Source organism: Mixophyes fleayi, chromosome 2, assembly GCF_038048845.1.
Source record: "Mixophyes fleayi isolate aMixFle1 chromosome 2, aMixFle1.hap1, whole genome shotgun sequence".
Lineage (NCBI taxonomy): Eukaryota > Metazoa > Chordata > Amphibia > Anura > Limnodynastidae > Mixophyes > Mixophyes fleayi.
The window spans coordinates 55,863,457-55,880,961 of record NC_134403.1 but is presented as its reverse complement, the minus strand read 5'-3'; the positions used below and the strand labels follow the sequence as shown (position 1 = coordinate 55,880,961).

The window sequence follows — 17,505 nt, the reverse complement described above, 5'->3', positions numbered from 1 at the left end:
TCCAGATAATACAGAGGGACCTGTGGTTGTGGAGTCCAGCGGGGACGAATTGATAATGTGTGAGGATGAGGAAGTACACACTGAAGGGGACCAGGAGTCTGAGGATGAGGACGACATCTTGCCTCAGTAGAGCCAGTTTAGTTTGTACAGGGAGAGATGAATAGCTTTTTTTGTGTGGGGGCCCAAACAAACCAATCATTTCAGCCACAGTAGTTTGGTAGGCCCTGTCGCTGAAATGATTGGTTTGTTAAAGTGCGCATGTCCTATTTCAACAACATAAGGATGGGTGGGAGGGCCCAAGGACAATTCCATCTTGCAACTCTTTTTTTGGCATTATGTGCTCTTTGGGGCCTAGTTCTATCTCCATCAGAGATATTCCTGCAGGCCATGTCACCGGCACAGCTATGTTGGTTTTCCACGTGCGTCCGGTGACCGCCATCTGTGTAGTGGAATTTAGACTAGTTGAAGGAGGTAGGAGCAGGCAGCTGTGCAGTGGAATTCAGACCTGTTGAGGGTGATATATTGTGGCCCCGGTACCAAATTGGGTACCGGGGCCACTGCACTACGCAGTCCAGATAGATGCGTATCAGATATTAAACTACATTTAGTGTTGGGGGCAAATCCAAAAATAATTAAAATGCACTGTCATGATCGAAAACAAGAGGTATTGACACGCTAGAACTCCACCCTCTATATGCTGCAGAGGATGGAGTAGCAGCCATATGTGCAGTGGAATTCAGACCTGTTGAGGGTGATATATTGTGGCCCCGGTACCAAATTGAGTACCAGGGCCACTCCACTACGCAGTCCAGAAAGCTACCTCGGTGCAACGTTTTGGACTAAAAACAATATTGTGAGGTGTTCAGAATGGACTGGAAATTAGTGGAAATTATTGTTATTGAATGTTATTGAGGTTAATAATAGAGTGTAAAAAAAAAAAAAAACTGGATTTTAGTGCTTTTTATGCTTTTTTTAAAAATAAATCAGAACCCAAAACCCTAAATCAGAACCAAAACCTTTCGTCAGGTGTTTTGGCAAAACAAATCGGAACCCAAAACCTCAAGCTAATCAGAACCCAAAACACTAAAAGTGGCCGGTGCACACCATATATATATATATATATATATATATATATATATATATATATATATATATATATTAGTAAGATGGTAGAAATATATAAATTGATTCCTTGCATAGCCTGCAAGTCCAGAGGTCAAAATCTTTTACTTTACATGCTTTAACTGGGCGCTGCTACCCAATTTCAAAGCTTCCCAGCAACATAGTGTACTTAATGAGTGTTAACCTACAACACCTTGGTATTTTACAGACTGTTAACACTCTACAATCTGCAGGCAATGTTCAAATTGATGCAGAGCAAACGATTGTCAGATTGTGTGTGTACAGGGCATTTCACTTACATTTTTCAACTTTTGCATTAATCATTCAGCTTAAAAACGTGTTTTTTGTAAGGGAGTTTTTTAAAAGCATAAACTTAACTCCCAAGGGGTACAAGGAGTAATGCTGCTTGGCTCACTCACTGTGTTTTAAACATGTTTCTTTCTAGATATACATTTTTGTCAGCCGCTCTGCATTTTTAAATCGAAAAAACTTTTCTTCAACAGGTGCTCCCTTCGGTATAAAAAATACATCCAATTTGAGACCTTTAAACGTGCTGCAGGTAATTATGGCCAAGCGTTTTCTAATGACTGTAAAGGGTAAAACTTTCTCTGAACTTTATGTAAAAATTACCTTGAAACTGTGCAAGACTAGAAGAATATTTAAAAAGTTCTGTACTTTATGAAATTTGAAAATCAGATTGTGTTAATTTGCTGGGTACGCATATATTGTTTTAATGTGTTATTTGTAAGTAGAAAATTGTATTTCTTAAAAAGTCAGCAACTGTGGTCCATTAATTTAAACAAGTGGTTGCCAAAACCGGACTCTCTTATTTTATTTGGTAGCCAAGATTTTTTGTGGTTAAATACATTATGTAGGAGTAGTATATATGCATGTTTTATTGCATGAGACTAACTGGTGAAAGAACGTCACTTTCTTTATTGCAAGAAGCTTATTCCCAGCATCGCTTGATGTCATGTTAACCAGCCCCGTCTTGCTTCTGTCAAACTAACGACAGGTTCAACCGACAATTTGTTTTTACCACTGGGCACACATTGGTGCCCTGGTTCTAGGCCAGTGGTAGTGGCAGACGGCATAACTAGAAATCATTTTCTCCTTTTGATGTATTTTCTAGTGATCTCTCTTTTGTCTAGTGCAGGCCTGTCCAACCTGCGGCCCTCCAGATGTTGTGAAACTACAAGTCCCAGCATGCCCTTCCAGCTATCAACAGGTTGTCTACTGGCAAAGCATGCTGGGGCTTGTAGTTTCACAACACCTGGAGGGCCGCAGGTTGGACAGGCCTGGTCTAGTGCATACATGGATAGAACATTTCATGTGTCACCGGTTGATCAGCTAGACCAGTTAGCCATGTAGTTGTGTGAGCGAGATACAGTGCATCCAGAAAGTTGTCACAGTTTTTGCACATTTTTGTTATGTTACAGCCTTATTCCTAAATGAAATAAATTCCACTTTTCCCCTCAAAATTCTACACACAACACCCCATAATGACAAAGTGAAAAAAGTTTTTTTTTGAGATTTTTGCAAATTTATTTAAAATAAAAAACTAAAAAATCACATGTACATAAGTATTCACAGCCTTTGCTCAGTACTTTGTTGATGCACCTTTGGCAGCAATTAAAGCGTCAAGCCTTTGTGATTATGATGCCACAAGCTGGGCACACCTATCTTTAGGCAGTATCGCCCATTCCTCTTTGCAGCACCTCTCAAGCTCCATCAGTTTGGATGGAGGTTTTTCACTTTGTCGTTATGGGGTATTGTATGTAGAATTTTGAGGGGGAAAAAGGAATTTATTCCATTTTGGAATAGGGCTGTAACAACAAAATGTAGAAAAAGTGAAGCGCTGTGAATACTTTCCGGATGCAATGTATGACTGTCACATCTAATCCTGTCTGACCTGATGGAAATGATGGGCAAATTGTTAGGCTGAGCGTCACCCATCAAATATCTCTTTACAATGTAGGAATGGTGGAAGAGCAGTAGATTTGGTAAAACATGGATTTTGTACATTCTCTGATTACATAAATGACCCTTATGAGATACATGTTTCTGAAACTGGATGTCCTCTATAAAACAGCTTCCTGGTGCTTCACTCATCTTCAACCCAATGCAGCAACAACCGCCACAGCTATCCCAGTATTCACCTCAGCAGTCCCAGCAGACGGCGGCCTCCAGTCCCCAGCAAGGAGATCAGCTGGGACTGTTACCAGCGGTAAGAATTCTATATCTGGGCTTCTTCAATGTCAGGGTGGGCAATTTTGGTGAATTAAGAATTATTGAGAACTACAACACAAAAATAATGTTAGTTTCCTCATACACAGCTGACAAACTCGCTGACCCATTCCATTGTAAATTATTAGTAGTAGTTGGGAACCAGTGGTGATTGTAGGTATTGAATGACACCTTCATTTAATACGCTTAAAGGGCTAGATTTACTAAGCTGCGGGTTTGAAAAAGTGGGGATGTTGCCTATAGCAACCAATCAGATTCTAGCTGTCATTTTGTAGAATGTACTAAATAAATGAAAGTTAGAATCTGATTGGTTGCTATAGGCAACATCCCTACTTTTTCAAACCTGCAGCTTAGTAAATCTAGCCCAAAGTCTTTTTCTAGATACTCCTACAGTAGCTATCATCTCTTCTAAAAACAAGATATACAGACTTTTAGTTACATATATTTTACGTTATCACTACACATGCTTATTTATTTTATGTAAAAATACTGTTTTGTAATGTCATGCGGCTACTTTTGTGGTAAATGCTCCAGTTTTAACGGGTGCGAAGATTTCTAACACTGAATGGGAGGAGTTGGGTGGATCAGGGACGTTCTTTGCTAAGAGCGGTTCAGGTGCTCAGTTTTCCTAGTTTTGCAATTTGGACAAAATTATTTAAATGAGATTAAGGGGTGGATGGGGAGCCTTTTTACAGGGGCGTTACTTGCTTTTTCTGCAAGGTGCTCAGTGTTTTTCTTGCAGCAAATGGATTTATATTCTCCACCACCTTGGAGGTGATGGAGACTCGGGGGTATATTTACTAAACTGTGGGTTTGAAAAAGTGGAGATCTTGCCTATGGCAACCAATGATATTCTAGTTACCATTTATTTAGTACACTCTACAAACAGCTAGAATCTGTACAGGCAACATCTCCACTTTTTCAACCCGCAGTTTAGTAAATATACCCCTTGGGTCTCGTCCCTTTACTTATAATGCAACTATCTAGACACACTTCAACCAGTGTAATAATACTTTTCAAGCAAATAAAATGTAATGAAGACCCTTCTGACGCCCCCTCTCCTATTTTAAGGTTGAACCATAGACATTTAAATTAATAAAAATAGTGGGGCTAGAGTGGAAGAAGGTTGGACTTTGATGTGACGTGTTTACTATTTCCACCATGCACATTTTCCAGAGCATCTGACAAATACAGGCACCGATTGATTTTATTGGTGGTGTTTCCAAAAATCATTAATTGGAAGTGCACCTTGAAATGCGCTAGGAGAACAAGTTCTCGCACATAAAGGATTCGGTTAGAATTTTTTGTGGTGGTTTATAAATGACCCTTTGGGGTATTGGTTTCATCAGGTTTTGCCTTTTAATAAAACTGCCGTTTTAAATAATGACGACAAACCGCCAAGAATAACCCTTTGTGTTTTAAGGTGCGTCTGTCAGGCAGCCAATTTATATGCTGCACCGGTATTAATGAGAATGCAGCTTATAAATGTATTAGGAATTGGTAACATTATGGAGTTATTTTAGAGCCTGCGTTCTCATCAATGTTTATTCAGACAACAAAAGGTCTTCCTCCAAGTGTCAGATGCACTTTTAAAGGGATTCTATACCTAAAATAAAAACAACTTTCAGTGTTTAAATCCCCAATAACTATTGGTTTCCTATATCTGCAGGCCTGTTGGAGTGAAAATGTTAAAGTGTTTTCAATATATTTATTGTATAGATCTTGTAACAATGGCTACTTTTCTGTCAACCTACATTTTCACAGTCTGGTTGTCACTTCAGTGCTGCTGTAAAACAATTGAAGTAAGACCACCCTGCAATTCTAGTTTACATTATAGCTGTGCTGGAGCTTTCAGTAGGAACGATGGGCAGCTAAACAAGAATGTTGCAAAACTTGCACGGTTTACAGAGGAACACAAAACCCTGACAGCAATGCGCTCTTTAAAAAGAAAAGAAAAAGTGGAAAATTACTGTATGCAGATGCTGATCATTGCATATAACTGCCAAGATTCAAAGGGTAATTGAATATGCAGCTGTACTAGTGCTAAATGAATGAAAACGAGTCTCCTAGACTGACCATTTAAATGGTTGGGCCCGCCGACCAATCACATGCATGGAAAATGGATTAAAACATTTCTAATTGGTTAGCTGGGCCAACCATTCAGACTGGGATTTAATGAGAATCCCCTGTATTTATTTAGAGCCGACCATAGTGATTTGTGTGTGCAAGGTTTGTTTTTGTGTAGAATTTTTGGGGGGTATTCAATTTATTTTCCCTCTTGGGATTTGGTGGATTAAAAGTACAGATAACGCTGCAACTCTTAATCAGAACAGGAAGTCAGAAGATCGGGTTTTTTTTAGTTGTTGTTTCGTTTTTTTAGTTGTTTCTTTTCAATAAATAATTTTGGACACATATGGTGGGGAGTATGTATTCTGTTCAATTAAATTTCATTTCTAGAAATGATGTGGGTGTTTTAATTGTTACTTATTCATGTATAATGGATAAGGGGTTCTATGGTACCATTCTAGAGGTGACAGATTTGAAAGCACCCCTGAGCTGACCAGTGCTCAGATTGGAAGGGAGTGCATGGGGACGGACCTTGCTGCCGTTATTCTTTATTTTATTGCCGATGCTTTACTATAAGGGCACTGTATGTATGGGCAGCACAGTGGCTTAGTGGTTAGCACTTCTGCTTCACAACACTGGGGTCACAAGTTCAATTCCTGACCATGGCCCTATCTGTGTGGAGTTTGTATATTCTCCCCGTGTTTGCGTGGGTTTCCTCCGGGTGCTCCGGTTTCCTCCCACACTCCAAAAACATACTGGTAGGTTAATTGGCAGCTATTAAATTGACCTGTCTGTGTGTGTGTGTATGTTATGAAATTTAGACTGTAAGCTCCAATGGGGCAGGGACTGATGTGAGTGAGTTCTCTGTACAGCGCTGCGGAATTAGTGGCACTATATAAATAGATGATGATGATGATATATGGACGCAGGACCAGCGCTACTAATAGAAATAAATAACGGCGTGTTAAATAAAAGCAGGCTGTGAAGCAGAGCGGTGGCAATTTTTGCTAAGAATACAATACAAAGAATATTGAAGCTGTCTAACACCATAATGTCACTATACAGCCCAGCTGTATCCTGTAATAGCTAAATGCTTCTCAGCAAAATCTATTGCTATGCAGCTAGGGGGAGGGGGGGGGTGAGGAAGTGGTTCTATAGAACTGTCTCCAAGATGCAAAATACATCAAATATAATACGATTTTTTTTTTATCAAAAAGCTAATATAAACCATAAGAACAATGAATTTAGTAAGAAACTAAACAATAGTGCCGAAACGAAACTGCCCTGGCTAAAGTCACCAATGACCTCCTCTCTGCAAAAACCAGGGGCCACTTCTCCCTTCTCATCCTCCTTGACCTCTCTGCAGCCTTTGACACCGTTGACCACCCCCTCCTCCTTCACACCCTCCAGTCTTTCGGCCTCTCCGGCCCAGTCCTGTCCTGGTTCACCTCTTACCTTACTCACCGTTCCTTCTCTGTCACCACCTCTGGGTCTCTCTCCCCCCCATCCACCCTTCCAGTCGGGGTCCCTCAGGGCTCTGTTCTGGGACCCTTACTCTTCTCTCTATACACCTCCTCCCTGGGTGAACTCATCAGCTCCTTCGGCTTCAGCTACCACCTTTACGCTGACGACACTCAACTATACCTCTCCTCTCCTGATCTCTCTCCCTCCCTCCTCTCTAGGGTGTCCGCCTGCCTCTCTGCCATCTCCTCCTGGATGTCCTCTCGATTCCTCAAACTTAACCTTGCCAAAACTGAGCTCATAGTTTTTCCTCCCTCTCATACCCTATCCCCTTCTGACCTCTCCATCACTGTCGACAACACCTCTATCTCCCCTGTCCCCCAACTTCGCTGCCTTGGTGTCATCCTCGACTCCTCTCTCTCCTTTGGCTCCCACATCCTCTCCCTTGCTAAATCCTGCCACTTCCAGCTGCGCAACATCGCTCGCATCCGGCCCTTCCTCTCCCAAGATGCCACCAAATGCCTTATCCACTCTCTGATCATCTCCCGCCTGGACTACTGCAACCTCCTCCTCACTGGTCTCCCCCACTCTCATCTCGATCCCCTTCGATCCGTCCTTAACGCTGCAGCTAGGCTTATTTTCCTCTCTCGCCGCTCCTCTTTTGTCTCCCCCCTCTACCTAGCCCTTCACTGGCTCCCATTCCCCTTCAGAATCCTCTTTAAGCTCTTCACACTCACCTACAAGGCCCTCGCCAACTCCACTGCGCCCTACATCTCCACCCTCCTCTCTATTCATGCTCCATCCCGCCCTCTCCGTTCTGCCTCTGACCGTCGCCTCTCTTCCCCCTTATAACCTCCTCCCACGCGCGTATCCAAAACTTCGCCCGCGCTGCCCCCCTCCACTGGAACAAGCTCCCTCCCTCCATCAGAACTTCCCCTAATCTGTCCAGCTTCAAACGGGCCCTAAAAACCCACCTTTTTCTTAAAGCCTTTCTGTCTCCCACTTAACTTCCTACCTTATCTTCTGCCTCTGTCCCCCTACTCTCCCTCTCTCCCCTGTGTCTCTCTGTCTGTCCACCCCTCCCCTTAGATTGTACGCTCCTCTGAGCAGGGCCATCTCTCCTCCTGTTTCCACCACTTCTAACTCTCCAGCTACTTAGCCCTCCTCCTCGAGGGTCCTCCACCCCACGTCCACTCTCGCTCCCTCCTCCCCCCTGGGGGTCTCCCTGTCTTCCGCGCCCTCCTTCTTGGGCCCCGTCGTTTGCGGATCCTTCCCCGCCCTCTCTAGCTGTGCATTGAGCGTACTGAGTTGCTGTGTTTACTGTACTGTGCTGTCTCCCATTGTATTGTGATTTTGTTTGTCTCTGTACGGCGCTGCGGATGCCTTGTGGTGCCTTATAAATAAATATTAATAATAATAATAGTGCCTTTTATAAAAAAAACAACTCGCAAGTAGCAAATCAAGGTTATAGATTAGCCAAGAAAAAGACATTAATTCACAATTTCATGACCATTTTGGAAAATCGGGATCAGATGATGCACCTGGCCCAATTATTTTTTTGTTTCACAGAATAGTGTCGGAATTATATGCATAAAGTCAATTTGAATGAGTAAGATTAGCAGAAAATTGCAAACAGAAATTGGTCTAAGTTGTGGATTGGTGTGATTTTCTTTTCATTGCAATTAACTTTAAGAAATACCAGAGGCGATGAACCCTGAATCTTACCAAATAACACTTCACCTGAGGATTACCTAATGACTGGGGGATAATCTAAGTGCTGGAACTTTCATTGTTTAATTACAAACATGTGGACTAAACTTGTTTTTAATAAAATGTGTTTAAATAAAAATGTGTTTACTTCATATATACTTTACATAAAAATGATTTATTTATATCAATAGAATATATGGTAGTTGTATGTAATAATGCTGGACTGACCTGGTTACCAATGGCTAGCAGGGCTACAAGAAAAGAATTCTATGACCAAGATCAACTTTAGCTAATGTTTCACAAGCAATTCTGTCTAAGGTGATGTCTGCATGGAGCTCCGAAGAACAAAGATCAGCAGAGAAGGGCGACAGTGGGTGGAAGCGCATACTATCAAGACTATGATATTTCTGTTTTAATTCAAAATGCAAGGCAAAACAGGAGAGCAACTGCAGAAGAATTGACCGCAAAATTCAAGCTATGGCACAAGCAGTCGGTTTTATCAAAACCGGTCCAACGACAAATGCGTAGCAGGAAGTGACAGTCCAAGTACACTGCACAAACACTCATCACACATGGCAATACACATTGTGTGAATTCTGTGGTGCAGTGAGCACAGCCATTGGACTACTGACCAGTGGAGGAAGGTGATATGGTCAGATAAATCACCATTCACCAACAAATAGAAGAGCGCACATGTGCTAATCTACAGCCCTGTGTGCTTGTGTCCAAGCGTCAGATGGTTCTGTAACATTGCGGTGCATTTTCTTGGTATGCTTTGGGTGCAGTCATTCCAAGCACATATGGTTGCCCAATCTTACCTACATGTCATGGCCTTCTCGGTCACCATCTGAGCCCTAGTGAACATTTATGTGACATTCTGGAACCATGGCTCAGGCGCCGTTTTTCACCACCATAAACCAAGCATCAGTGGAGCGACTTTCTTGTAGAAGAACGGTGCTACATCCCCCCCTTCCCCTGCACAATTCCATACATTGATGGACTCTGGGCACATACAGGCTACATATGGTAGTAGCCCAGTGCCCTAGTATGTGACTTGGCGTTACTGGGGGTAGTTTATTATTATTTTCTACTACCGGTGGCTGTACACAATATTGTATTTGCAAACAAAAACAACTTTGTAGCAACCACCAAAAGGAATGTGTATGCATTTTGTATGTTCATACGTTCAACATTCTTTAGCTGTATTGTAATCTTCTATTAAAACAAAAAAAAAATATTTTATTTTTTTTTAGACTGTACCTAACAATTGTGTTCTATTTTTAATAATTTTTTTTTAATATTAGACATACAAAATGAAATATTAAAAATAAAACCTTTAACAGAAACTTGTTATCGGGTTGTTAAATATCCATTTGGATGGTTTCTTATTAAATCAATTAATATCTCTGTGTCACTCACAGATTTTCCTATAGTTGAGGACACTCCATCTGCCACCTATCGCTGTTCTGTAGGCTCGACCCATACTGGGAACTAACCCAATCTGTGATATCACCAACACATCAAAACCATTAGAGTGTCTACTTTTTGCAGTGCTATTAACACTGTTTCATGTGTTGGCTATGCCTTCCAATGTACTGCTAATCAAACGCCATGTTAACCTTTTTAAAACGCGTAGGTGTGAACAAGCCCATAAGAAACCATTCATTCTATTTTTAATGCAGTATTTAGGAATTTATGCGCTTTTCATCTGCTAACAGCACATAGGTCTATATGACTCCTTAAGATAAAGGCCTCTCATCCACTGGTCTTAACATATTTATTTTTTGTAACTCAAAAGATTTTTATTAGAGTTTATATAGTATAACATTAAAATACAAACATGAACAAGGATCAAACGGCAGCTAAATGTCTGTTACATTTAATTAATTACATATGTTTGTAACTCAGTATTTTTAATGTTAGTAACATGCAGGAAAACACATCTTGTTCCACCCACGTGTGTTTACCATGGGTAGATGCATCATGGAATCCTGTAGTAAACGTTAAACGCAAATAACTCTGCGTTTTATACTAGCATTAAGCAGAAACAAATGAAATGCATTTTCATTTACCATGGATTTGTTATTAGCTATAGGAGCTTACTATAGGCTTCCACAAATAACACCATTGGGTCATAGTGAATAAGGAAGAGATGGAGATGTGAGAGCACAGTCCACTATTTTGTGATTAAATTGATACATGTCGGCTAAACTCTACAGTAGTCAAGAAAGTAGATTAGAAATAATTTAGGACAGCAAATCATCTCATTATCAATTGGGGTATATTACTGAAACACTTGTGGAATTCCCTTTATCTTTTGTTACAATATAACTCTTATTTAATTAGTAATGAACAGTGTGAAAACAGTATTTCTGGTACGCCTAAGCAGTGATTAATTCCCTCCACACCATTGGCAGGTTTTGGCCAGGAGTGTGTTGAGAACGTTCAGTGCCGTAGAGGGCATGATTTGATTGGTTGTGAGCCAGATGACGCCCTCTGCCGCACTGACTAAGCCCCATTTTTCAAAGCACTTGTGGACGAAAGCTGTCACATGCCTGGGTGTCCTTTTAAACTTTATGCTTAATCACCAGCTCATGAACCAGCAGGGACCCTACAGTTCAGGAGTACTCACCGTTGCTGCATATGCTTCTTTGCCTGCATTGACTAGAAGGGCGCAGGGTGTACTTTATAATCCAGGTGCTGACTGTAGAGCTGAGATTCAGTCCAATCTGCTCATGTGATATGAAATGAACACCTCTCTTCTCCTTGTGGTTGACACGGGCAGAGCATCAGGGAGTACTCCTAGCCTGGGACCAGTATTGTTCTGCTAGTAGAGGGGAGGGAGGCTGCTGGCTGAAAAAAAATAACTTGTTGGTATATCTTTTAAATGCCCTACTTAGAATACTTTATAGTAATCTGATTTTTTTTTTTTTTTTTTTTCCCCTGTCAGGGAATGGAGCAAGGTCTCAACAGCCAAGAGCAGATATCTTCACAGCAAGCAGCTGTTATTAACTTAACAGGAGTAGGTGGTTTCATGCCTCAGCAGGCAGCTGGTATGTATCCGTATGCTCTGTTGTTACCCCCTTACATACTTCTCAACACCTTCGCTCACAACCAGTCTGAACTTAGACTGCTCAACGGTCATGCAGCAAAAGTGGCAATCCACTGCTCTTGTGAAGGGTCACTGCTTGTTTCAGTAAGTGTTTCCAAAATGTATGCTCAGGAACCCAACAATTCAAAATCTAACAGGTATACATCTGTATATCAATCAGTGGATCAGATATATCTAACACTTATTTTAGAATTTTGTCAAGTAAATGCTCTATTGTTGAAATGTTGACTAATTACAGACCTGGATTAGTGATAGTTGGAAGACAAGATTCCTGATTTTTGGCAACGTAATAATGCATTGGTTAACATTTATGTACTAAGCCTACACTACATTTTAAATGGACTTTATCTAGAAACACCACTTATTGTGGGGAAAAAAATAAAAATAAAAAAATAATTTTTTTATATATATATAAGTTTTACTATTAACTATTTTTCTAATGTGGGCATTGAGTGGTGCTGTTATATAAGCGACAAGTGTCTATGGATTTTATCTTTCCAATTTTCTGCTTTTATTAATAAATGCAAATACCCAGAGAAACTGGGCTTTCTTTTAGGATGATTTGTCATTTGAATTTGCCATTTAGCCCACATTTATGGGGAATTAATCATTCTAATAACTTTTAAGTCTTAAGATGGTTTCAACTGAAAAATAAATGTTCTCCCAGGTCATTAAAAGATAAATTGGAAATATGTAGGATTTAACCATAAGACAGATATGTGATTTAATTAAGGAAAATTGCAAGATAATTCAGCACATTATATTTTATTTAGCTAGGGGTACTCTAGACCCTTCCACCCCAGAATCAACTAGAATTCTCTAGCAGACAACACCCAACTTTTCATTGATTTATATCTGGTCAGAGGGAAATTCTAACAAGCTCCAGTACAGTTGAAATGTAAAATAAACTCCAAAACCTTTTAATTCACATTCTACTGAGGCTTTGCCCAGCTCTATATTGAAAATAAACAAATCTAAGAGCAGACCCTAATGATGTGTTTAATGTTTCATCAGAGATAACAATTATTAAAAAAATGTGAGCTCCTAGTTTAGAACCTCTAGAATTTGTGGGGCTGCCACGGACCCAGGGTTGGGCATGCGCAGCGATTAAGTTGAAATTAAAGCAACTACAGAACACATTTGAGTATTGCTTAATTAGTCGTGTCTCATGCTGCAGATTTTCTGTAGTATGTTGTAAGTTTGTTATTATGTCATACGTTGTCTGATATGTCACAACTCCTCTAGCTAGACTTTGATACTGGAAGTGATCCAAATTCTACATATTGGTCACTAAATAAAAAATGAAAGCTGTGCGAATACAAAAAGGCATCAAATTGGAATTGGGGTAAAATTCTGCTGGACAATGACAGCTATTGCACTATCTACAGTCCTCAGTTGCATATTTGTGTGAGTAAATTGAACGGGAGACCAGGGGCTAGATTTACTAAGCTGCGGGTTTGAAAAAGTGGGGATGTTGCCTATAGCAACCAATCAGATTCTAGCTGTCATTTTGTAGAAAGCACTAAATAAATGACAGCTAGAATCTGATTGGTTGCTATAGGCAACATCCCCACTTTTTCAAATCCGCAGCTTAGTAAATCTAGCCCCTCGACTCTTGCTCTTCAGGCTGAGTTGCTGCATTTGTTTCCTTTACAGAGATATAAGTGCATTGGCTTCATTGGGACTGAGGATCTAAATCAAATGATTAGATCAGTAGTGACGTTTAAAGCCTACATTTACATCTACACTTGTATTGTTTCAGTTGTATTTTAAGTCACTTTCTAATAATAAACCACCTTCCCCTACATTTGTACCAAAACCATTCATTGAACGTTAATAACCAGCCTAATGCAGTGATCTAATAACACTTCCACAAACTAACTTGGAAAAATAGATTTTTACAATATAAATGCATTAAAAACATTGATTGCTGGTTAGGTCTAATTTAACCTAAATTGCAGCGTTTATAGACTTCCAAATGACTACTGATCCCATTGAACAGCAGGAGGGGGGTGATCATGACCAAATGGCTACACAGACCCTGTGTGACCAAACTGAACCAAGATCCAATCGCTGTACCATTGCATGGACAGATGAAGTCCTACATAAAGAGTCACACTAGATAACAACGGGTTATTTTAGCAAGTGAGCAGTTATAACCACTCTATTGTCTCCTATCTACGTAAGAATGATGTTTTTACTTTTATGGGACAGAGTTAGTTTTGTGGCTAGAAATTGTCATTTACAACCTTAAGTGGTACAGATGACCCCTCCTTATGTACCATGACATAAGATTATTTTTTTTTGTCACATATATATTATAGCTTATACAGACATTATTACAGTCACTGTCCCCGCTCTTCCATGTCCAGTTTCCAGGCTCTGATGTTTTCACCTCTTGACCTACGTGCTCTCCCCTTCTCCTCTCCGTAGTGTTCTCTCAGCTCGGCTCTGCCGTGAACAGACCCGGGCACAAACTTCCACACCAGAATCTGCAGCTCTCTCCTGCGTTACAACTGCAGCAGCAGCAAGCCATGCAGCCGCCACAGCCACACATACAAGTAATCCAACAACTGCACAACAAATAGCGCTTGCAGATGTCGCAAAACAAAGCAGTATTGCTTCTTAAGCATTGCAGCTATCTGAACAGAGTACAGTGGAATAATGGAACACCAGTCATGTCCATATTACAGATATTTAACAGACACATTTACACAGAGAGGAATATGGAGTGTGGATTCTCATAGTAAGGGAAATCTGTGCATGCAAAAGCCAACTTCTTGCTGTAACGCTGCATGTCATAATCTAGACCCAGCTTTTACAACTGGGTTCTGCACCAGTTGATGGGAGTTGAACATTAGCAGCACACCTCTTTAATTTACAACATGCTGTGAGGCCGTTTATAAGACAACGTTTAATAGATTGCAAAAAAATAAACAATGGGTTATTTCCATGTTGAATCACCCAGGAAAACTTCATTATGACACCTACATTTTCTTGAAACTTGGTACACCTAATATTACCACATATCTACTAATACCGCTTTCATACTGCCACCCCGGCAATATTCCGGGTTTTTCAAGCCGGGTTTCTGCCGGGGCTCGGAGCGTCCCAGCTCAGAAACACCATTCATACTGCACCTCGGACCCGGGAATTTCCCGGGTTGACCCCATTCATACTGCACAAGTATGTGCCCTGGCAATTTGTGGGAGTCATCACCAGAGCAGTTTTCATTGGCTGAAAAATGGTGATGTCATTGAAGGGTGACTGGTTTTTTGACGCATAAAGATGATGCAAAAGTGGGTGGTGATTGTTTACCACATTACTTTTCATCATGGCCGACGATCTGCACTCCACCATTTCTCCTAAACTCCTTCTCGAATCTTCCACGGGCTCCCACCGATGACATCTTCCTCCAGAGACAGGCAGACAGCCAATCAGCTTGTTTTCTGTGCAATCCGGGTTGAAAAACCCGGGTTGCACCATTCATAGTGCAGGCAACCCGGGTCCGACCCGGGAATTACCCCTCGATAAATCCCGGGTTGAAGACCCGGGATTTTTGACTTGTACCATTCATACTGCACCAAGACCCGGGTCGCTTGAGCTCGCCCCGGCAAAAACCCGGAATTTTGGTGCAGTATGAATGGGGTATTACTCATGTAAAATGTATCTTCTCTAGGCCTCATAGTGTCTGAGATATAGGGGGTCAAAGCTATGTTAAATTGCTCAGAAATGCCACTCCTGATTCTGTTTTTAGTGATGTGGTATGAAAACAATTCACATCTCAGTACCTAATCCACATATCACCTTTATTTTTTATGAATCACAATATGGGGATTCCAGAAAAAAAAAGTTCTATCAATCTTGCCTGACTCAGTCATTAAAAAAATCATTTAGTTCAAAAATCAAGAATTTTTTGAGACGAAAATATTTTTGTGTTCAGTAAGCATTATCAACCTGAGGCAGAGGAGTTAACATGGCCATTTTTTTTTATTTTTTTAATATTATCCTTAAAGTATACTTTAAAACAGTGGTTCCCAAACTGTGCGCCTAGGCTCCTTGGGGTGGCTTGGCAATCTCACAGGGTTGCTTCGGCCAGAATCAGTGGTAAGTAAGGTGGGGGGGCCAATTAGTAGTTATTTTGGCTTAGGGGTGCCTTCAAAAAATTTTGAAGAGCCTAAGGGTGCCTTGAACTGAAAAAGTTTGGGATCCACTGCTTTAAAAGGCTATGGAAGAAAAATAGTGGGATTTTTATTGTCTGACGAATTTTTAATGTTTAACTAAAATTCTCTTTAAAAATAAAGAGTAATTAGTTATAATTTTGCACACCATGTGTTTTCCCTTTTGGAATTTTAAACACCACTATTAAATTCCTCATAAAAATTACCCCTATAAGCCCACTTGCCCCTCTTGATTGCTTTTCTGCAATTTCTGAAACAATAGTAGCGGTCAGCATTCTCGAAAGGTGATGTCACCCAAGGCAGGTTGGGGCATGTTTCAACCTGCACCAGTCAGTCCTCTGCAGTTTTAGAGTGAAGGTGTTCTGTATCTGAAGATACTATGATAATAGAATGGTTTTTATTTTTATTCTGGAATCCCCATGTTGTGATTGACAAAGATAAAAATGTCAAAGTGATTGATATGTGGATTAGGCACTGAGATGTGAATTTTTTTTAAAAGACAATCACACTAAAAACAGAATCAGGAGTGGCATTTCTGAGCAATTTAACAGAACGTTGACCCCCTATATCTCAGAAACTACAAGGCCTAGAGAAGATAAATATTACATAGGTTATTAGATATGTGGTAGTATCAGGTGTACCACGTTTCATGAAAATCTGAGTTGGTGGTGGTCATGACCTGGTAGTGGAGGGCTGGCAAAGCTTAGCCCAGCTGGGCGAGACTCTACTCAGCAACCTGTTAGGAACATTTTAAAGGAAAAAAAATGCTGGTGGGCCAGTGACCTAGTCCAAGGTAGCCCACTATAGGACCAGCCTGGTGGAGGGGGGGGGGGTATATGCTGCCAATCAAGTCAACCCTCCTGCCTACTATACCCAAACTCTAACTAAGCTGAGTGGGTTCAGCTCGCAGCCCTTACCAGTGCTCTCCATTGCATGCCCATGAGATAAAAACAGGTACAGTGGGAGCCCCTAATGTAGGGCTAACATATTGGGTACACCAAATAGCAGGTGCTGGCCATCAACTTCAACTGAGCCACCGATTCATCCTGTGCACTGGAACACACATAGAAGCATTAGGAGAAAAGATTGGGGGTCAGGGAGGGTCAATGAGAACTTGACTTGCTTTGGTACCACTGATGCTGCATGACTGCTCATTCATGTGTCTGTCCTAGTTCTACACGCCCCCCACAGCCTTTGCTTAAGCCGTCCTCTTAGTGAATGTAACACATGGCTAACCGATTTTCTTTTCTTTCTCTCACTCTTTTGTTGACAGTTGCAATTCTTACAACACCAAATGGCTATGGCAACACCACCAGCTCCGCTACAGCACCTGCCTCATTCAGACAGCCAGTCAAGAAGTAGACGGAGAGGACACTTCACCATGGGTCCAAAAACCTGAGATCAACTATTCATATGCACCAGGAACGGGGGAAATAAAGATATGGAACACGGACCCATCAGCCAACAAATGCCTTCTCTGCGATAGTTTTAAAGTTGTTTTAAATGTCAGAACTACATCACTAAATTCCAAGAAGCTTTGTGAAAAAGCCTTTGAACTGTGCATTAAAATAGTGATGATAGAAATTTCACACAGGGGAAACGTTT

General features: G+C 40.9%; 1 protein-coding gene across 2 annotated transcripts in view; it reads left to right on the top strand.

Annotated features, from left to right (window-relative positions):
- SUPT20H (SPT20 homolog, SAGA complex component) overlaps positions 1 to 17,489 on the top strand; it is a 68,305-nt gene extending 50,816 nt beyond the window's left edge. Inside the window, exons 21-25 of one of the 2 annotated variants that reach the window (XM_075199011.1) lie at positions 1,626 to 1,681; positions 3,215 to 3,349; positions 11,558 to 11,660; positions 14,153 to 14,280; positions 17,174 to 17,489. In XM_075199011.1, coding sequence (XP_075055112.1) covers positions 1,626 to 1,681; positions 3,215 to 3,349; positions 11,558 to 11,660; positions 14,153 to 14,280; positions 17,174 to 17,299 — 548 coding nt within the window. In that variant the 3' untranslated portion in view covers positions 17,300 to 17,489. The remainder of the gene's footprint in view (positions 1 to 1,625; positions 1,682 to 3,214; positions 3,350 to 11,557; positions 11,661 to 14,152; positions 14,281 to 17,173) is intronic. The other variant, XM_075199012.1, reaches the window with a different exon arrangement.
- The last annotated feature ends 16 nt before the right edge of the window (positions 17,490 to 17,505 follow it).